We start from the raw sequence: 22,618 nt of genomic DNA on the forward strand, positions 1-22,618 counted from the left end.
TATATAATAATTGCTAACTCAAGTCAAATACCTACTCAGAACATGAAAGAAAGCTTTAGAATGATTTAAGGAGAAGATGGTGAAAGATGTAAGTTCTGTTGCTGGTCAGGCTATTGGTATAATGTATGACCACAATATAAGGTGTGGCTTTGTTTGCCTCAATTTCTTACTTGTCTGAAGGCAGATGAAAGTATTTCCTTAAATGATGGATATAATTCATTAAAGTAAATAGCTCTTGCTATAGCTTATGTCCTTAGATTGAAGGCATTATATTTAGAAACAGTAATATTTTCAAAATCCTTGAGTGATGTAGGAGTCTATGTTTCATTTCCAAAACTAAATGTCATTTCCAGAAGTACCTAAATCTAACCTAGTATCTTGGACAAGAGAAAGAAAGTTTCTAAGTGAGCTAGAAAAAGTCTTTCTGTCCTCCCATGTACTGAAGTACAGCAATATAGAGAAGAATACAATAAAATGCTAAATATTGATGTAAAAGTAAATAAGTACAATCCATGATCTAATACAACATCTTCATTTCTACTCATCAAATATCCTAACTGAGACTGCAATTTTTTGTATTATTTCTGAAGTAACTATAGGAATTTACTTTCAGCATAGGAGAAAAACAAACTGCATTAAAATTATTTTTTTCCTCTAGTCATGAGTTGTATGAGATTTTCAAGGAATATGTATTAAATATTTCAAGTAATGCATATTTAGTTATACAGACCTGCATTATCCATAATAACACCCAGTGCTCTCCAGACATTTAAAACAAGAAACAGACGTTTTTGTGGTATTGATTATCTCTTCCGTAAGATAAAATATTATTCACTTTAGTTGTTTCTGCATATTCCTTCATTTTCTTTAAATGATGCAGCCTAAAGCTAACTGGAGTTCACATGTAGTAGCATGTTTTTAGGCTGAGTTGTTTTTTGGTGGGTTGGGGTTTTTTTTAATTATTATTATTTTTCATTTTTCCACAAGGTAAAGCCTGAAATTAGTTGCGGTCTAGTAACGCTTTTTTCATAATATGCTTTGAACTCTAATAAGGTTCACAAGATGTGTAAACTGCTTTCCTTCTTTTAGGGACACTTTCTCATTTTCCTGTTGCTACATTGGCCACTTGATATCCATCTGACAGTGGGATTTCTGCAACCCATTTCAGTATTGCTGTCAGTTGAATTACTGATGGGGATCCAAACTTCTGGCTTCATGACCTAAAACTGGGTGATGTTAGGGAGAACCTTACTTTGCTGTGGTGGTGTGATGGCTGCTTTTAAAATCACAATTGAGTGTTCTTTGCCTTCAACAGTGGTACATAAATATATCTTCAGAAAAGGAAATTTTGCTCCTCTTTGAAACTCGTTTCATGCACTCTGCCTAATAAAGCTTTTTTGATGGTTTTTCATTGTCATAATATCTTATAAAAGCTTTATTAAAATAAGAGGCTTATAATAGATATCTCAAAGAAATGTAGAGTACTGCAAGTTTTCAGCAGTTTTATTATCATACTAATGCAAAGAAGCTAGCAAAGTAGGGTTGCAGTTACTTGAAAATTTTCTCTATTTTACCCTTTCCACCAAAAATCCTTCAAATCTTTGGGGTTTCTTTCCTTTCCTGGATCTTTATATTCTTCTCTCTGCCTTTGCACAGTCATCACTTGAAACAAGAAGACAACATGTCCTCCCAAAATAGCAACAATTGAGACAATACATTGCTGAAAAGTATTTATGCTATTCCTCCTTTTTAAAAGGTAAAATACATAAATTTAATACAGCATGTAGCAGGAAATTATATCATCCAGGAAGCTAAAAGTAGCATGGGCCAGTGGCTGCTCAACTCATTTTTCCAGGTTATTTTTCATGTTGCATTTTCAATACAGTCTTGGAACAGCAAAGAAAAGGAATTTTATTCGGTCAAGGAAATCAGCTTTACAAATGTTCTGTAAGGGATGTTCAAAAGAGAATCTTTTTCTTCAACTTTTTCCTTAATTTTTACCACATAATTTTAAAAAGAATGTTTAAGGAGAATGTTGCCTAATTGTGTAGGAATAAAAGAAAGAAAGATTAAAGAATTGCTCTCCATTTCTTTTTTTTATTCTTAGCTTTCATGTCATATTGTTGCCTGCCTAGAGAGTACATTGTTGATGCTAAGAATAGTACAGTTCCCCTTTGTGTGGGTTTTCCAGGATATGCTGATTTAAACTTGATTTTCAAAGACACTGGCTCTGCATAGTTGCTCATTTTTCTAAAGTTAGATGGGAGCAAAAGATATTCCAAATACATAATAATGAGATGACATTATCATTTAAAGGCAATTTAAAGTTATTAAGAACTGTCTGAATCTGTGTTGCATTAAACCAAGGGGCAATGGAGGTAAACAGCAAACAGTGCTTTTCTTGAAAGTATATATAATAAGTACAGTAAATGGTATAGTTTATGATTTTGCCCAGTGACTTGATCCTTTGTTGTCCCTTTGTCCCAAGCAGCCAATTAGTAGTCAGAGCAGTGAGTGACACATTGATTCTGTTAGGTTGATGACCTCAATTATCACGTAAGATTTCTGGTTCTGAAATCAGAACTCTTTTATTCAAGTATGTGAACTGAGTCCTGTTTTCCTTAGTAATGCTCGGAAGTGTCCAACAAATTCTTCACTTACAGCTTCCCATCCTGACTACACAGACATCCCATACCCCCAGAATTTTGTCCCTCTGTCTTTCAAGCCACATGAATTTGTTACTGTCTCTCCAGCCATCTGCTAGCCTTTTGCCCCAGAATACACCACCGGTAATCAAACCTGCCCCCAGCTGTTCCCACAGACCCCTGGAATGACAGTCCGGTCAATCTTTCCAGTAAGGTCAACTGCTTTGGTCAACAGCTTCTCTGTCTTGCACTATCTTGTCATATAAAAAGATTTACTTGTTTCTTACTGTAGCCTGTAGGAAGAGTGCTTGACACAGCTATCTCATGCTTGACAAGTTCGGCACATATTGGGGTTTGATGGCTGTGACTAAAACCTAACTGTACAACTTTTCCTGCATGTCTGAATCACTTGCAGAGTCCTGTTGACTACACTGAATTGTGGGGGTATTAAATCCTGGTCTTCACAAGTGAGATTGTGTAAACAAGATGTTTTAAATAATACATTTGAAATTCACACTGAAATGCACTTTAGGCAAATGCCTGAGCTCAGACAACTCAGATCTGATGATGAGAAAAGCTGCAGAAATACAAAAATGGGGCTTTAAAAACAGTTTGGCTCTTGTAGTGGACATACATTCTGTCAAAATCAATTTGTGGAAATTCCTAAAATAGGGCCAAGCACAAGTCCATTTGTCTTGATAACAAATAATAGCCTCAAATTATTTTTCTGAGATCAAGGTTGATGGAAGGACAAAAGCTGCCTATTTGTCACTATGACAAAGGGTACAAGAGGAGATACTGAGTAGAAACCACCATATAGACTTGATCTGAAGTTTGTGATGGCAATGGGGTTAATTATCCTCTGACTTAAATCGCAGCTGAAAAAGAAAACACTGGAAGTAACTGTCTGGGATTATGATAGATTTTCCTCGAATGACTTCCTCGGTGAAGTGAGTATCATATTTCCTCCTCGCTAACCCTGACTAGTTAGAAAGATGATTAACTGCATGCTGATATTTGGAGACTGTTTGCTTCCAAGGTATGATACATGAGTTAAGTAAAACCTTTGTTACACCACAGTTTTACTGTTGACTTCATAACAAATGATCATGACTTCTTTCATTTACTCATAAAAGAGGCCTTCCCTTTATCTTAAGAAACTGTGGGCAAGTTCATTTAGGACTCAATACAATGTTACTTCACTGAAAAGTAAGATTCTTTTTTTTTTCAGCCTGAGATACTAATAACCTTCACAGTGACTGAATGGGGAATTCTTTTTACGACCGATAAGCTGTCTGCCTTGATTTTAACATAACATGGGAAGGATGAGGAGGTATCAGTCTTTGTAAATGATTAAAGGATTAAATTCTTCCATCAAGCCATAATTTAACACATGCACAAGTATCTGCAAGTGTGAGTAATTTGCTCTTGCTGATCAAGGTCTCATTTTTAACACCACAAAATAGTAATGTCATTACCAAAATATGCCTGAAGGCACAATCCTATAATTAATAATAAATGAGATGAGTGATCATGGGAAGAAGTATACTCCCTCTTTTAAAAGCAAATAAACAAACATGCGTGTATAATTGTCCTGGTTTCAGCCAGGATAGAGCTGGTTTTCCTCACAGAAGCTAGTGTGAGACTGTGTTTTGGATTTGGGATGAGGAACTGTTGATAATGTGCTGATGTTTTGGGTTGTTGCTGAGCCGTCAAGGACAGTCCAGCTTCTTGTGCTGGCCTGCCAGCGAGCAGGCTGGGGGTGCACGGGGAGCTGGGAGGGGACACAGCCGGGACAGCTGACCCAGACTGGCCAAAGAGATATTCCCTACCATACGACGTCATGCCCAGTACATAAACTGGAGTTGGCCGGGGGGGCGGAAATCGCTGCTCGGGGACGGGCTGTCGATCACGGGGTGGTGAGCAATTTCTGTATTGGGCATCACTTGTTCTTATACATTCCTTTGTTGGTATTATCATTATTGTTCCCTTCTTTCTTTCTGTCCTATTAAACCGTGTTTATCTCAACCCACGAGGTTTTTCCTAATTCTCTCCCCCGTCCCGCTGTGGGAGGGAGAGTGAGCGAGCGGCTGCGTGGTGCTTAGCTGCCGGCTGGGGCTAAACCACGACAGTCCTTTTTGGCGCCCAACGTGGGGCCCGAGGCTTGAGATAATAACGGTTGCAGGTCACAATATCAGTTTGATTTGCATCATGCTCTCGTCTTTGCTGTACATGTTAAGGATCGGTGTTGGTTTCTGCGGGCTGCTGTACTCTGCAATGATTAGTAATGTCTCGCCTGTGAATTTTGTTTTTAGAGTAGTGACCTTGAGCTTAATGTGGTATCATCTGAGCTCTGTACTAAAGCCGTTACTGTATTTTGGCTACAGTCTTGTGGAGACGATTAGCAATTATACTTCTGCCTCTGAAAGGTTTTTTATGGAGGAAATGCAGAATGGTACCTTTGATACCCTCTATCATAACATTTCCTCCTTCATCACAATAATTTTTCAGTATTTTGAACACCCTTGGCTGGTTAAAATACCTCTATTGCTACTTCTGGGGAACATGGTTTCAGTTTTGTCTAAGGTTGGCAAGCAATTTAAGAATATCACCCGGAGATCTGCCCCAAGGCTGGATAGTTATGAATGGCAGGGTGTGTGGAACAGCATGGGCAAATGCCTGGGGCGGTGGGCACCTCCGGTGTTTTGGAGCTTCACTCCCGAACAAGTGCAGAATCCTGATAAACTAGCAGAATATCTGGAAGAAGTATGCTGTCAGCCTGGCAGCTCCAAGGAGACACAAATCATTGCCATGTGCTGGGGCCTGGCCCATGCCTACCGAACCCTATTTAACACTGTGCAAAGGGGAGAGGGGCTCTCTGGGTCTGATGGCAATGTGGCAGGCACTGTGACTACTCCAACGTCTGTAGCAGGCACTGTCACTACTCCAACCCCCACGGCGGGCACTGCCACTACTCCAACCCCCACGGCGGGCACTGTAGCTACTCAGACTGTTGCAGCTGAACCAGAGGACCAGCCCATCCCGGTATCAGTTGCCCCTGTACAAAAGAAGAAATCTTGGAAGCGGAAGTCAGCTCGTTTAGTAAGGGAGGAGGAAGATCCTGCTAAGAAGGAGCCAGAGGAAGAGAGTGAGGAGGCAGAGTGCTCTGAAGCAGGGCCATCACAAGCACGGAAGAGGGAAGAGAGCAGGTCATCACTTGAAGAGGAGGAAGAGGAAGAACTTATAAAAGAGACGGTAACTACCCGATCTCTATCCCTGAGTGAATTGCGAGATATGCGAAAGGATTTCAGCCGTCGTCCAGGTGAGCACATTGTCACCTGGCTGCTCCGATGCTGGGATAATGGGGCCAGTAGCCTGGAATTAGAGGGTAGGGAAGCCAAGCAGCTGGGATCCCTTTCTAGGGAAGGGGGCATTGACAAAGCAATTGGAAAAGGTGCACAAGTCCTCAGCCTCTGGAGACGACTCCTGTCGGGTGTGAAGGAAAGGTATCCCTTCAAGGAAGATGTTCTATGTCACCCAGGCAAGTGGACCACCATGGAGAAAGGTATCCAGTACCTGAGGGAGCTAGCGGTGCTGGAAGTGATTTATGGTGACTTGGACAATGGACAATCATCCAAAGATCCAGATGAAGTCAATTGCACGCAACCTATGTGGCGGAAGTTTGTACGGAGTGCACCATCATCATATGCCAACTCATTAGCAGTAATGGCCTGGAAGGACGGAGAGAGACCAACGGTGGATGAATTGGCTGGCCAACTCCGGCAATACGAAGAAAGTCTCTCTTCCTCCCTACGGGCCTGCGTCTCTGCTATAGAGAAACTGTCCCGAGAGTTCCGGCAATTCAAAGAGGATATGCCCTACCCTCCACCCATACGGACCAGTGTCTCAGCCATTAGGAGTAAGCGCTCTTCTGTTCAAGAGAGAAGATATAGAGGATACACACCACGAGCCACCCTGTGGTTTCAATTGCGTGACTACGGAGAGGACATGAGGAGGTGGGATGGAAAACCTACCTCGACCCTAGAGGCACGAGTACGCGAGCTGCAAGGAAAAACAATTACAAAAGGGGGTTCAGGTTCCTCGAGGAAAATCGTCGCTCCACTTTCCAGTGGGCAGCTTCCCAGAAAGAATAGAAGAGCTGATCTCACCTCTGATCCTCTTGAAGGGACTTCTGATTCCTATTTACAAGATGTGGGTAACGAGTACTATGAGCAGGATTAGAGGGGCCCTGCCTCCAGCCAGGCGGAGGAGAGGGACAACCGAGTTTATTGGACTGTGTGGATTAGATGGCCTGGCACATCAGACCCACAGGGATATAAGGCTTTAGTGGACACCGGTGCACAATGTACCCTGATGCCATCAAGCCATATAGGGGCAGAACCCATCTGTATTTCTGGAGTGACAGGGGGATCCCAACAGCTGACTGTGCTGGAGGCCGAAGTGAGCCTAACTGGGAATGAGTGGCAGAAGCACCCCATTGTGACTGGCCCGGAGGCTCCGTGCATCCTGGGCATAGACTACCTCAGCAGAGGGTATTTCAAGGATCCAAAAGGGTACCGGTGGGCTTTTGGTATAGCTGCCTTGGAGACGGAAGAAATTAAACAGCTGTCCACCTTGCCTGGTCTCTCAGAGGACCCTTCTGTGGTGGGGTTGCTCAGGGTCAAAGAACAACAGGTGCCGATCGCTACCACAACAGTGCACCGGCGGCAATATCGCACCAACAGAGTGGAGACTGACAGTAGACTATCGTGGCCTGAATGAAGTCACGCCGCCACTGAGCGCTGCTGTGCCGGACATGCTAGAACTTCAATATGAACTGGAGTCAAAGGCAGCCAAGTGGTACGCCACCATTGATATTGCTAACGCGTTTTTCTCGATCCCTTTGGCAGCAGAGTGCAGGCCACAGTTTGCTTTCACTTGGAGAGGTGTCCAATACACCTGGAATCGACTTCCCCAGGGGTGGAAACACAGCCCTACCATTTGCCATGGGCTGATACAAACTGCACTGGAACAGGGTGAAGCTCCAGAGCATCTGCAATACATTGATGACATCCTCGTATGGGGCAACACAGCAGAAGAAGTTTTCGAGAAAGGGAAGAAAATAATTCAAGTCCTTCTGAAAGCTGGTTTTGCTATAAAGCAAAGTAAAGTCAAGGGACCTGCACAAGAGATCCAGTTTTTAGGAATAAAATGGCAAGATGGACGTCGACAGATCCCAACGGATGTGATCAACAAAATAACAGCTATGTCTCCACCAACTAGCAAAAAAGAAACGCAAGCATTTCTGGGCATTGTGGGTTTCTGGAGAATGCATATTCCAAATTACAGTCTGATTGTAAGCCCTCTTTATCAAGTGACCCGGAAGAAGAACGATTTTAAATGGGGCCCTGAGCAACGACAAGCCTTCGAACAAATCAAACAGGAGATAGTTCATGCCGTAGCCCTCGGGCCAGTACGGGCAGGACAAGATGTTAAAAATGTGCTCTACACGGCAGCCGGGGAGAATGGCCCTACCTGGAGTCTCTGGCAGAAGGCACCAGGAGAGACTCGAGGTCGACCTCTAGGGTTTTGGAGTCGAGGATATAGGGGATCTGAGTCCCGCTATACTCCAACTGAAAAGGAGATATTGGCGGCATATGAAGGAGTTCGAGCTGCCTCAGAAGTGGTTGGTACTGAAGCACAGCTCCTCCTGGCACCCCGACTGCCGGTGCTGGGCTGGATGTTCAAAGGGAGGGTCCCCTCTACACATCATGCGACTGATGCTACGTGGAGTAAGTGGGTCGCGCTTATTACACAGCGGGCTCGAATAGGAAATCTTAATCGCCCGGGAATCTTGGAAGTGATCATGGACTGGCCAGAAGGCAAAGATTTTGGAATATCACCGGAAGAGGAGGTGGCGCGTGCTGAAGAGGCTCCACCATATAATGAACTGCCAGAGAACGAAAGGCAATATGCCCTGTTTACTGATGGGTCCTGTCGTATTGTAGGCAAACATCGAAGGTGGAAAGCTGCTGTATGGAGCCCTATACGACGAGTTGCAGAAGTGGCTGAAGGACAAGGTGAATCAAGTCAGTTTGCGGAGGTGAAAGCCATCCAGCTGGCTTTAGATATTGCTGAACGAGAAAAATGGCCAGTACTCTATCTTTATACTGACTCATGGATGGTGGCAAATGCTCTATGGGGGTGGCTGCAGCAATGGAAGCAGAGCAACTGGCAACGAAGAGGCAAGCCCATCTGGGCTGCTGAATTGTGGCAAGATATTGCTGCCCGACTAGAGAATCTCGTCATAAAAGTACGTCACGTAGATGCTCACGTACCCAAGAGTCGGGCCACCGAAGAACATCAAAACAACCATCAGGTGGATCAGGCTGCTAAGATTGAAGTGGCTCAGGTGGATCTGGACTGGCAACATAAGGGTGAATTATTTATAGCTCGGTGGGCCCATGACACCTCAGGCCATCAGGGAAGAGATGCAACATATAGATGGGCTCGGGATCGAGGGGTGGACCTGACCATGGATGCTATTGCACAGGTTATCCATGAATGTGAAACGTGTGCTGCGATCAAACAAGCCAAGCGGTTAAAGCCTCTCTGGTATGAAGGACGATGGTTGAAATATAAATATGGGGAGGCCTGGCAGATTGACTATATCACACTTCCACAAACTCGCCAAGGCAAGCGCTATGTGCTTACCATGGTGGAAGCAACCACCGGATGGCTGGAAACATACCCTGTGCCCCATGCCACCGCCCGGAACACTATCCTGGGCCTTGAAAAGCAAGTCTTATGGCGACATGGCACCCCCGAAAGAATTGAGTCAGACAATGGGACTCATTTCCGAAACAACCTCATAGACACCTGGGCCAAAGAGCACGGCATTGAGTGGGTGTATCATATCCCCTATCATGCACCAGCTTCCGGAAAAATTGAACGATACAACGGACTGTTAAAGACTACACTGAGAGCAATGGGTGATGGGACATTCAAAAATTGGGATAAACATTTAGCCAAAGCCACCTGGTTAGTCAACACTAGGGGATCTACTAATAGAGCCGGCCCTGCCCAATCAAAACTTCTACGTACTGTAGAAGGGGATAAAGTCCCTGTGGTGCATGTGAGAAACATGCTGGGGAAGACAGTCTGGGTTACTCCTGCCTCAGGCAAAGGCAAACCCATTCGTGGGATTGCCTTTGCCCAGGGACCTGGGTGCACTTGGTGGGTAATGCGGAAGGATGGGGAAGTCCGATGTGTACCTCAAGGAGACTTGATTTTGGGTGAAAACAGTCAATGATTTGAATTGTATTATGTTAATTGTTCAGAATGACATTACTACTATGGCTGCTATCTACCATATCAATGGTATTATAGTAAGAATCACCCAGACTGATGAAGAATGAGCTTCACTGAAACCAAGCAACGTGCAGCAGTGATGAAACCAGAACTGGCTTCAGCAGCTTGCGCCCAACAAATCCCTCGAGATCGACATCTTCGACCTGCAGATCATGGACATGGACCGTGCCAGATGACAATCCAACACCACATACCATCTCCCCTGCCCTGAGAGACTGCTATGATGGATGAAGCCCAGAGTCATGGACTGACTGAACTCCATAGACATTTTAAGTGATGGCCCATGGACTAAGAGAGTGATATCTGTGTGTATATATTAAAGGACAGGAAGAGTAATAATGAATAATTGGAATGTATTGAAAAGTATAGGACCTGGGCATGACGTAAATGGTATGGAATAAGGGGTGGATACTGTCCTGGTTTCAGCCAGGATAGAGCTGGTTTTCCTCACAGAAGCTAGTGTGAGACTGTGTTTTGGATTTGGGATGAGGAACTGTTGATAATGTGCTGATGTTTTGGGTTGTTGCTGAGCCGTCAAGGACAGTCCAGCTTCTTGTGCTGGCCTGCCAGCGAGCAGGCTGGGGGTGCACGGGGAGCTGGGAGGGGACACAGCCGGGACAGCTGACCCAGACTGGCCAAAGAGATATTCCCTACCATACGACGTCATGCCCAGTACATAAACTGGAGTTGGCCGGGGGGGCGGAAATCGCTGCTCGGGGACGGGCTGTCGATCACGGGGTGGTGAGCAATTTCTGTATTGGGCATCACTTGTTCTTATACATTCCTTTGTTGGTATTATCATTGTTGTTCCCTTCTTTCTTTCTGTCCTATTAAACCGTGTTTATCTCAACCCACGAGGTTTTTCCTAATTCTCTCCCCCGTCCCGCTGTGGGAGGGAGAGTGAGCGAGCGGCTGCGTGGTGCTTAGCTGCCGGCTGGGGCTAAACCACGACAAATACAGAGTTAACGGCAATAACTATGATGTCAAAAAAGTAATTACAAATGTTATTACAAAAGAGGATTATAATGAGAAACAGAAGCCCAGCAAAATTGATCACTCATATACAGAGTAACTCACAGTATCTCTGCTTATTCTGCATTTGAATTTCACAAAAATGGCGCTCAGTTCAGCTCCAGTTCCCCTTTGTGTAACTACAAAACTGAGCAATCAGTGTCACTGTTTGAACAATTGTATAGAAAGCAGCTACATGGTTAGTTATTTCCTGCATACTGTATCAGCATTCTTGCTGAGTTCAGCATGTTTGTCCAAATGCAGGACTTTACTCAATATTTACATCATTGTTATTTATTACATTTAGAAATCGGATGCTCCAGCAGATGCTGCTACAGGAAGATTTAAACTTTTGCCTTCAAATATTTTCAACATCTAGAACTATTTTCTTTATTAAATTATTCAGAATTAAATATTAAAACAGTTCTTCATGGAAAAAAAAGGTATGGAAAAGACTATCCAGTGTATTTCAGGACCAGGACGTCCAGAGGAATCTTGCACCGTAACGTCATATGTGGGATATCCAAGTTGTGCTCTAAGGACTTGCTTGAATAGGGCCAGCACCACTTGCATGCCCTAGATGGCAAGTAACACATCATGGTTCACATCCATGGAACACTCTTCTCCTAAAAAGCAGGGCCCCGTGCCTATATTGCCTGTTGGGAACAATCCTCAGCCATGCTGCCCTCCAAGTCATTCCCAAAGCCATGACCAAAAACCACACCAGGGAGCATGGTAAATAGTTAATCTGTTCAGATTAAGTATAGACCTAACCAGACAGACTAAGCCAAGTCAAATACAACCTATGAAGCTGAAAGAAAAAAATGAAAGAACAAAGGCTTTTTACCTTCTAGAAAAAAATAATTTGTGATGAGTATTTCCCGTCTCTAAACTTGAAGAGGCTTTCTTTTATCTGGAGTCTTGCAATAAACTGACAAAGACATCATTCCCTGAGGTAATTGCACAGTTTATTTGTCTAGCATTTCTAAAAATTCCCTGACATTAGTTTTAACTCTCTCACCTTAAAGCCAATGCAAGGCTATTTTTGTCCTTTCCGTATTTCAAGACTCTCTGATGACTCCTTAGTACCTCACATCTCTTGGCCCTTTCGGTTGCAAGACCATTAATGGAGAAAGGGTCGTTATTGGTGTCAATGCCCATTTTTTTAAACTTTTTTCTTTAAAGAAGTTTCACAAAACCGGCTGGCAATGCAGGTGGCCCAGAGCAGATTTTAGCTACAATGGTGGGGCTTTTTATCCAAATTGCTCGTTTCATTTCCACATTGCCATTGCACTTCCCTTTTTTTTTCCAGTGATGTTTCAAGGCCTAAGTGGCCTATTAAATTCTCTTATTTTAGCGAAGTGCAAAGGCATTCCTATTCTTTTCTTTTTGTTACAAATTCTGTATAAATGGATCTTTAAAAAGGATCAACAAGCACCAGCCTCATATTATTGAAGACCTTATGAAAAACAAATACCAAATTATGTGCCCCTTTACTAACACTGACAAAAAGGAGAAAATAACACTGCCCGATACTTCTATTAGGGTATGTCTATACAGAGGCAGAATGACTAGATGTCTTTTTAGTCTGCCTTTAAAACTAGTGCTCACAAGCTACCCTTTAAACTATCTAGCCAGCTTGGTATGGAGCTCTGTCTAAGCTCAGTGCTTACTGAGGTGCTGTGGAGAAGACACGTTAGCTCAGACCCATTGATATGCTAACAAATGTGGGTTTGGGATTACAGCGGTCTTATATCAGACGAGGTCAGACCACGGGCAAAGAGTCCTGAATCTGCCAGCACACAGCCTTATAGCCTTAACTTCTTACATTTATTTGCAATTTCTGGTACACAACTGTAGACTCTTCTGCTGTACACAATCGTTAATAGATCGGATATAGACCAAATATTGTACTTTGATTTTTTTATAGGTATTGATCGAGTTATCCAGCATCTCTCAACTTGACAACACTCCTCGGTGGTATGCTTTGAAAGAACAGAGTGAAAACATTGATCACGGGAAATCTCATTCTGGACAGAGTAGCCAGCAATCTCCAAAACCATCTGTCATCAAGAGCAGAAGTCATGGAATTTTCCCAGACCCCTCCAAGGGTAGGAATGACTTGGTGTACCTGCTATGGAATGTTTTCACAGATGATGGAAAAACCTGTGCTATGTGGAAGTTCTAATATAAAAATAAAATTACTGCTATGAAGTTTGTATACACCTTTTTGAAAAACATATTTATGTCTGTAATTAGTTCATTGGAGACAAGGCTTAATTTGGCTCGATCACTGCCAGACAGCTTACTAAGTAATTGTGTCCTTAAAACAGCAGTTTATAAGCTCTGTGTGCTTAGCATATTTACTATAGATTCTGTGCCCTTTTCATTTTTCTGGTAGCCTTGGCCAAATTCAGTATGTATTTATCTTTCTGTTTTTCATGTTCCTTAAATATTCCATGGCATTTTATCTTCTGGAAATATCACATTAATATTTGATAGAATAAAAATTATGCTATAATAATGCATATGCATTTCCAGTCAATTATAATGGGCTGTAGAATATCTCAATTGCATTGGAAATCAGCAGAGCTGTTGTAGTAGAATTTTACTACTGTTTACAAAACCAGAATTGATCTCAGTGTCTCCTGCTCCAAGAAATTTATCTCTACTTTTTTTTTCATACTAAGTAGTCAGTGGCCAGTTGCTTACTTAAAATACAGTGTATGTCATACCAAAGCAAAAGCCATCCCAAATAGCATCCAGATGAGAGCTGCAGAGTGATAAGACTCTGCTCCACCTTCTCTCTATTTCTCTGTGTAATGTTTTGCTAGGGATTGGTGTCTGTATAAGATCTATATCTAAATTAGAGGTTAATACAGAAGCTATTGTAAGTTGGGCTACGGTTTTGAGTGGGGGATTCATCAGAATAAAACTGTTTGCATTAGCTAAGTATTCGGTACTGGTGTAAGTGATGCTAGTTAGTCTCTACGTACTAGAGATGTAGAAAGTGGAAAACAAATTAGTCTTTAGGCTACCCCATCATTCCACCAGTGTGAACCAGCACAGGAGGCATAATTCACAGGTGATAAAACCAGAATAATTAATTATTCCCTGGGCCAGGGAACAGTGGGGAAGTAGAAAACGGTGCTTCATAAAGGTTTCCTAATCATGACATATCCCGAGACTTTGAATGGCATTGCACAGCTTAATCTTTATTTGTTGTTCTGGAAAGCAGCTAGAAAGGCAAGTCAAGAGAAAGAAAATGAAATTGTTTGTTATTAATAAATGCAACAGTTATGCTTCTTCATTTTCTTGGTAGACATGCAGGTGCCTACCATCGAGAAATCACACAGCAGTCCAGGGAGCTCCAAATCTTCCTCTGAAGGACATCTACGCTCTCACGGTCCATCTCGCAGCCAAAGCAAAACCAGCGTCACTCAAACTCACCTTGAAGACGCTGGGGCAGCCATCGCTGCTGCCGAAGCAGCTGTCCAACAGCTTCGCCTTCAACCAAGTAAAAGACGCAAATAAATTCCTCAGCATGGCAGCTTAACGTTCATCTGTTGCCTTTTTCCCTGCTGTCCTTCCCTTTTTGGCTACTTTTTTTCTGTTCTTGGCACACTGTGCTCACTCTGTTCAATGTCTGTCTTTGTGTGCCTGTGTGTGAATACATATAATTACAATATACTCTTGTATTTAGAAGTCTTTTGTTTATTTATTTATTTTAATTTATATAGGCTGCAGTGAAACTGGCTGTTTCTCCATCAGTCCTTTCACTCATGGTCCATGATGTTCCATGGTTGTGCATGACTCACAGAGAATGCCATTTTGTGGTGGTGTTTTGATGTCACTAAATAACTACCAATGAGATAATCAAAACCTGCAGAGATGCAGCCACCAGCTCTTCAAGTTGCACACAAGTACCGAGAGCACGTTAACAACAAAATATAAGTAGTAATGAGGAAGGACAGTACTATATACACAAAAGAAGATTTAAAGTTAAAGAAAAAAGTTTTTTAACTACATGGCTGAGATTTCTATTTTTGAAACATGACTGTAAATATCTAGTTTTTGGGGGGAAAGAAAATATAAAGCAACCTTCTTAATATCTCAGAAAAAATATATTAAGGATGAGCAGAACAGCAACAGACAAAAACATTAAACACAATAACTGCAAAATCATTAAACACACAAAGCCATTCACAACACCAGATTTCAACAGTGTTATCAAGTTAGCAAAGTCAAAAGGAGTTGAGAGCTAAGTCAGGTGTCATACCCAGTTCAATTTTTCTAGTAATTTTTGTGCCATGGATTGATTAAAGGTCAAGATAGATTTAATCTGACAACTTTAAATAGATTAATAAATTAAAACTTTTCCATTCCAAAGCATTGCTCTCCAGAGTATACTCAGATCAATATCTGTTTCCTAGTTGAGGGTTTAGTTGATGGCAAATTAAAACTCTCTGACTGTGGAATCATTGTGTTTGTCTTCAGGATTTGTTGATATGCCATAAACTTACCATGGTATAATGCAAAACCCGGGGGAAAATTATTTCCTTTGTCTTCACCATCATTAATAAAGAAACAGCCAGTTTTAATACTCTTTAATGCTGTGCATGTGGTTTCTCTTTGGTGTTTGAAAGCACTACTTATTTAAATACAGAAAAAAAACACTTCTGTTTGCATGAATAACATTTAAGCTGGTTCCATCTGAGGATACATACTCTGGGTTTCCATTTCACCCACACTGCCACAGCAGCACATAAAAGCGGTCAGTCTAATCATGCCAGGAAGCAGCACAGACACAGCATAGCAGGAGTCCTCCCTATTCAAAGAACTCAGTCTGACAATCTGCCTCCACCAGCCAATGACAACAAAGACCAAAGCCAACTAGCCCTCAGGAAAGTGATGTCTGATGGACCAGTCAAGCCTGAAGGAGGTGAGCAGACAGACACGGTTAAGAAACCAACCATATTCCAAATCCTTCTTGCCATGTCTACTAATTCATTACAACATTTAATTATTTATTTTACCTCTCCATTAAGTGCTGTAAATGTTAACATGAATCAAGAACTCTGCTTGATTTTTCCACATCAGCGCATAAATCCGTAATGAAAAACTGACCTAAGAAACATTGCAGAACAGCAAGCCTATGCACTTCCATTCCACTGGAGGACTTAGACTTCTGTTGAAAAATGGTATAGCTTTGCTCATGTTGTTGCCTAATAAAAAGCATGCATCCAAGTTGGTCTGCTTAAGTATGATTGAACATTTCTTGTACTGTGATAAAAACCTAATTGCATATTTTTGTTTCTTCAGTTCTAACTGGGACAGCAAGAATTTCTTTTTCCTCTTCCAACATAGTTGTTATGTCGAAAGACATTAGCATAGATATTTTTTAAAACCACCAGTGCAAAGGAATTTTGATCCATGCATAGCTCAATCTCTTGCTAACTTTCCTATCAGGCTCTTAAAAAATTATTTTCTACCTGTAGGTACCTGTATATCAAACTTAAATACCACATATCATCAATTTATCCCCTCATCACAAATAAAGAGCCAGAATCTCAATTGGTTCAAATTGGCACTATTCTTTTGACTTCTGGAGCATTTTGCTTATTTTCATGGAATCTGAGGGATTATCCGTATAAATTTACAGACTGGACTCCCAGATCTCTTGTGCTGTAATCCCTTCCCAGGCCCTCATGAGTCATTGAAGTTTTTTCCGTGAACATCATTGCACACCATGGACAACACCATCTGTCTGAGAAGGTTGTAGGAGGGAAGGAGGGAATGATGCTTCAAACAATATACCCTAAAGGCAACAAGTCATTAAGAGAAGTAGTGTGATGTTAAAACAGCTAATTAACAAGGGCAAATTTAACACGTAATTTTAAACATTGTATTTAGAAATAACAAGTTGTTTCTTGTGAGACCCTTAAGAACTCTTCCATAGATATATCTATCTACATAAATGTGTGCATCCACCCACACACATGCTGTCTTAGTCTACAGCTCAACTCCAGACACTCAGTTCAGGCAGAGGCCAGAGGGTATGGTACTAGTTCAGGCATCACGACTGAAAGGCCCATCCTATTCCTGGGATGTATACCATAGAAAACTAATTCTGGAAGGAATGTCCTATGAGGAATAGCTAAGGACTTCGGGCTCATCTAGTTTGGAGAAAAGGAGGCTGAGGGGAGACATCATTGCTCTCTAAAGCTTCCTGAGGAGGGGAAGCAGAAAGGCAGGTGCTGAGCTCTTCTCCTTGGTATCCAGTAGTAGGACTCGTGGGAATGGTTCAAAGCTGCACCAGGGGAGGTTTAGGCTGAACATTAGGAAGCATTTCTTTACCAAGAGGGTGGTCAAACACCAGAACAGGCTTCCTAGAGAGGTGGTTGATGCCCCAGACCTGTCGGTATTTGAGAGGCATTTGGACAATGCCCTTAATAATATGCTTTAGCTTTTGGTCAGCCCTGAATTGGTTGGGCAGTTGGACTAGATGATTGTTGTAGGTACTTTCTAACTGCAATAGTTCTGTTATTCTATTCTATTCTATTCTATTCTATTCTATTCTATTCTATCCTATCCTATCCTATCCTATCCTATCCTATTCTAAATAACTCTTATGATCTTTTGAGGTGTCATGTCTGTAGAGATTTATCATAAATACCTGTAGTCCTGTCAAACCTTTTGGCATAGACAAGCAATGCAAAAACTTTTTGCTTGTGATCTGAGGTTGAATCAGGGTTCACATACACTTTTATGATAAAGAAATAGCTAGGCTGTTGGCTTCAAGTACACTTGCCACTGAAGTATTATGCTAGCTTCTTTTAAAATTGCAAAATATATATGTATTGATATGCATTTGACTCAGCAATATTAGAAGCATCATAGAGAGTTATGGGAATAAGAGCCCACATTAATATCATTAATATATAAGTGAGGTTAGAGTTACTATGAAGAGGCATGGTACTTTTGTCTTTTTACTTCTGACAGATACACACAATGCATGGTCACCTACCCAAAGTTTACAAGTCTGGTTTCAGATCTGGGAGAAGTTTTGGCTTCTTCTTATTGTACCAAAACTAGTTTGTCCTAATTTATTCATATGAGGTGGGACAATAATTACCATTTTGAGGTTAATGTATCTCATGTATTTCAGCAGGAACAAAAAGCAAATATTAGTTAATTGCAGTTTTGTGGAGTAAGTAAAACAAGAAGAGATTATGACCTTGACTAGAAAAGCAGCAAAGATACTCAAAACAGCTTTCAATTTATGGAGTTCTTTGCAGGAGGAAGAGGAGATAAAGCAAGGAGAGGTTTCCCCTGTAGTTCAAAAATTCTAAAAGTTAAGACTAGTGTAAACAATGAATATTAGGGCATCATCAGTTTGCAAGTCCATTCTTGCAAGGATGCTGCATGGTTGTGGTACCCACCCCTATTACAGCCTACTTTATTGGCACCTGGAAAAGAACCCATTATGAACTGGTTTTATGGACTGGAATGGTCATCTTGGCAAGTTAGCAATTTTTTTGTCACTAAATCTCAAAGCCCTTTATTAAAGAAACCATTACAGATAATCCACAACATTATTATTATTTTTCACAGTTATTTCTCTGTGAATTTATCAGACAGCAGCACCTTTTAGAATAACTGTTTGGGTTTTTTTCAGCCCAAGCACACAAAGTGGTACTAACCTAGCAAGATTTCCACAAGAGTGATGGGAAAAATCCTATACTGTGAGCGATCATCAGTCCTTCTCTACCTAAGAGAATCCTCAGAAGGAGTTTCCTCCTTTAATCTAGTCTCTCAATAGCATCTTTTTTTTTTTCCTTGAATTGAATTGGCACTTGAAAAAGACAGAACAAAGCAAGAACTCTCAATCATTCCTAGAATACCCCAGAGAAATCCTTCTCTACTTACGACTCCTAGGACCTTTTCTATTGGATGTATTTTGTCAGTTATTAATTGCATGTCTGATGAGAATTAAAAAGGACATCATAAACAAAACCAGCACTTGTGGTATACTTATTATATTTTGTGAATGCAAGAACTTGCATCACTTTAAATTTATTGGACTGAGCTATTTCTGTATTTATTTTAAACAGTAAAAATACATTTTAATCAATCTTTTAAAATTAAGGTGAAGCTACCACAGAAAACATTGGTCTTTGTTCAAGACCTTTGTAAAATCTAATATTCAACTACAGCATTTAATTAAAAATAAACCCTGAAATATAATTTCCTTGTTGCCTGTGAGAGATAGAGTGTGATCTGCAAAGAAACCGATTGCATAATACACATTCCCATAACACTTCTCAGAGAGGAAAAATAAAATTTCAGAGCCAACACTTTGAAGGCAAAAGTTGCAAGGGATCCAAGCCAGAGGGAGAGAGCAGTGCCTAGGTTTGAGTTAATCTGATTTCATTTTCGTGAAAAATCTGAATCATTGCCAATTACACATTCACATAAAATTAAGTACATTCCTTTCAACACAAATCTGTGTGTTAGGGTTTATCCACCAGATGAGTCAGTTTTAGAGATGATAGTCTAAATCAGTCCACCTCTTTTTAAGTTAGTAATACCTCACAGAAGGACCTTTCCATTATATGGAATTTACTTGGTAGGTCACTTATGTTTTAAATATAATAAATTATTTTAGAGTTCTTCAGCAATTTGAACACTTAGAGATACTCTGATGATAATTACCAGCTCTATGGATAAATACGTATAAAATGGTAGGTGTATCTGCAACATAGTTGTTTACTGATTTTATATAAAAGGCATTTTCAAAGCCAGTTTATAGTTTTAAAAGAATGAACTACATGCTTTTGTTTTAATAACTTCCAATAAAGTGAATAAGAAAGACAAGGAAGAGCAAAATTTCCCTTCAGCATCCGTGTGAAGTAGAAAGGTGCACCAGCTCTTCCTCACTAGAATAGAAAATGTAGTTTCAAGCAAAATAAGTTGTTCAGAGCACACAAAGAAGGTAGTACCATATAGTCAGCATTTATCTACACAACTGGCCATGTTTTAAGGTACACAGTTGTATAGGGAGCTGTGGTCTATACATGGGTTTTTAACATACCTGCTTAATGGGTACAATTCTATGGGCTTGTCCTTATTTGCAGAGGAAGAAGTGCCAGTTTTTCCCCAAAAGGTCCAGTGATTGTACAATGAAAAAACAATTCCTTTATTACATCAGAATATTGAATAGTCAACAAAAACAAAACAAATAATGACAAAAGAAGACAATTTCTAGAAAATTATTTTGTTTCTTTCTAGGATCTTTGCAGAACAGTAAATTAATATTTAAATAGCTAAGTAGGTGATTTTAAGCCTGAACGTCATTGTAGTCCTGTACATTTTTCCATCCTTTCCAACAGACACTCATGAGAGAGAAGCTACAAGTCAATATGCTGTTGCTTGAACATCATATGATAATGGATGCCATATGCACCTCCTGCTTTATTTGGCACACATTAAAAAATCAACTGAACAAGCAAACAACCTGCCAGGAGAAAAGCACTGCTATACTCTTGACCTAACTTAGTTAGCAAATGTTAAAGATCTAGAGAAAATACCATGTGTTTCCGTTAAAGGTCCAAACATACCTGTTAAAATACCATTTAAGGTAATACAAAAAATATATTTCTACAGTAATTTCTGTCTTTTTTTCCTATATTCTTTTACTCAATAATAGAAAGGGTTTTTTCAGCCCCAAACCTCTGGGAATTTAAAATCACAACATTTTCTGAAAATGTCCAAGTCTAATGCAGGTACCCAGAACCTATTTATTTCTCCCATCTCATAGAGAACATTTCATCTTTTACATTACAAATTTTCCATCGTGACACAAAAGATTTTCTGAGATATCCCGCGATGAAACTACTTTCCAAATAGTTGTGTGTCAAGGCATTTTACTGGTCAGAGGGAGGTCTACTATCAGAGCTAATACTGTTAGCTAGAATATCTGGAGTAGACAGACTGTGCCTCAGCATTTTCACAAGTGTACCCAAATGAGCCTGTCTATTCACACCTCTCAAAGACCTCTGGTTTAAAACACGTTATTTCAAACGGCAGCATACCTGCTTTTAACTCCTTTGGTCCAACAACTTTGACAAAAGTTCACTTAAGTGTCGGTATAACAGGTTAAAGGTATACAGAAACGTCATGTGATGTATGTACCAAGATTTTGCTAGCACTGTAAAATCCATGACATAGGTCTGAGCCAGCACTGTGGAATTTCTAGCCACTTAGCTGTAAGAAATTAGAATCGACAAGAATTTTCCTTATCACTACGTTCTATTTACTGGTGTTAGCAACAATGTGAAGTGAAAGGAAATTGATTACTAGGTTCTATAAATCTTTTGGATTGGCTATGATTGTGGGTTTAAATACCTGCTTATCAGGGGTCCCTTTAGGTCTATACCCATTTTCTCACTTTTAATAGGCAATGACATGTTTTAATTTCCTACAATAGTTTAAGATATTTCTTTCACACTTTACTGCCCAAAGCTGGTTTATGCCTAGCTTCACTAGTCTCTTAATTTCCAAGTTAAATGGGCCTTCATATTGCTGCAAATAACCCATTTCCAAGAATTATTATCAAAACAAGAACAGTTTGTCCCCACTCTCTGCAGATAATCTGCAATAATCTGAAGCTGTCTTTTGAGTCTTATTTCAGTCTAATAGCTGGCACATTTTGTTTGGGCTATTCCTGCTATTTACTCTTCCGCCGTTTTAAGCTGACATGTAATTTCAGGAAATTGCTCAGATTCTTCATTTGATAACTCTTATTTCAAAAGTCTATTAGATGGTAGCCTAACCCTATGGAGCACATGGAAGAAAATTATTTCATCAAAATTGCTTTGCTAGGTAAAGAAATGCCAGCACCACAGTTTAGGATGAGCGCTTTATGCCATTACTTACTTCAAATCGTATATTGCTCTGTAAAGTGTTGTGTTGAAATTTCACAAAAGTTCACTGCTCCGTGTGTGGTCAAAGCTGTGTCTAATATACAAATGTGGCTGAAAAGGGTGAGACCATGATCTAAAGTACTGTTCAGTATGGGCAAGGGTGAAGAAAAGAACTATATCAGAACTGATCTGAGGTATATGCCTTTGATCACTAGCTATTTCTGTATCGCCACTTTGTTGCCCGTTCACAAAAGATGCAACTGGAAGTCCCAACAGCAGGGTTTTACACTGCAGAACCTTATGGGGCAAGCCTAAGCAGCACTTGCTTTTAATGTTAGCAAACCCTTCATAAAGACAGGTAAACAGGCCCCTCGGGGGCAGTTTGAGGTTGGAGCACCTGAAACACAAAGCAACTGAGAGTGAAGAGTAGACAAGCTTCTGCCAGAAGATGCTATGGGTGACATGCCCAATCTGTTGATCAGCAAATCAACAAGTATCCAAAGCAGATCGGTGATTTCATCTGCTCCCATGGGTTTGCACCTCTTTGGGAAGACTCAGCGTGATGTTATCAGCAATTTTTTATTACCCAGTGTTTCTCACAAGACTGACAGTTCTAAAGAACATTTTTTTTTCACGCAATTAAGGGCAAAGTCTCAAAATTTAATC

At 40.8% G+C, this 22,618-nt stretch overlaps 1 protein-coding gene across 1 annotated transcript in view; it reads left to right on the forward strand.

Annotated features, from left to right (window-relative positions):
- The window catches only part of PCLO (piccolo presynaptic cytomatrix protein), a 395,249-nt gene that overhangs the window by 321,279 nt on the left and 51,352 nt on the right, over positions 1 to 22,618 (forward strand). The window contains exons 18-21 of the mRNA XM_082013967.1: positions 3,524 to 3,595; positions 12,958 to 13,138; positions 14,350 to 14,544; positions 15,787 to 15,969. Of these exons, the coding sequence (XP_081870093.1) occupies positions 3,524 to 3,595; positions 12,958 to 13,138; positions 14,350 to 14,544; positions 15,787 to 15,969 (631 nt within the window). The remainder of the gene's footprint in view (positions 1 to 3,523; positions 3,596 to 12,957; positions 13,139 to 14,349; positions 14,545 to 15,786; positions 15,970 to 22,618) is intronic.

This window comes from Phaethon aethereus, assembly GCF_964289735.1.
Source record: "Phaethon aethereus genome assembly, chromosome: 1".
In the NCBI taxonomy this organism is placed as follows: Eukaryota; Metazoa; Chordata; class Aves; order Phaethontiformes; family Phaethontidae; genus Phaethon; species Phaethon aethereus.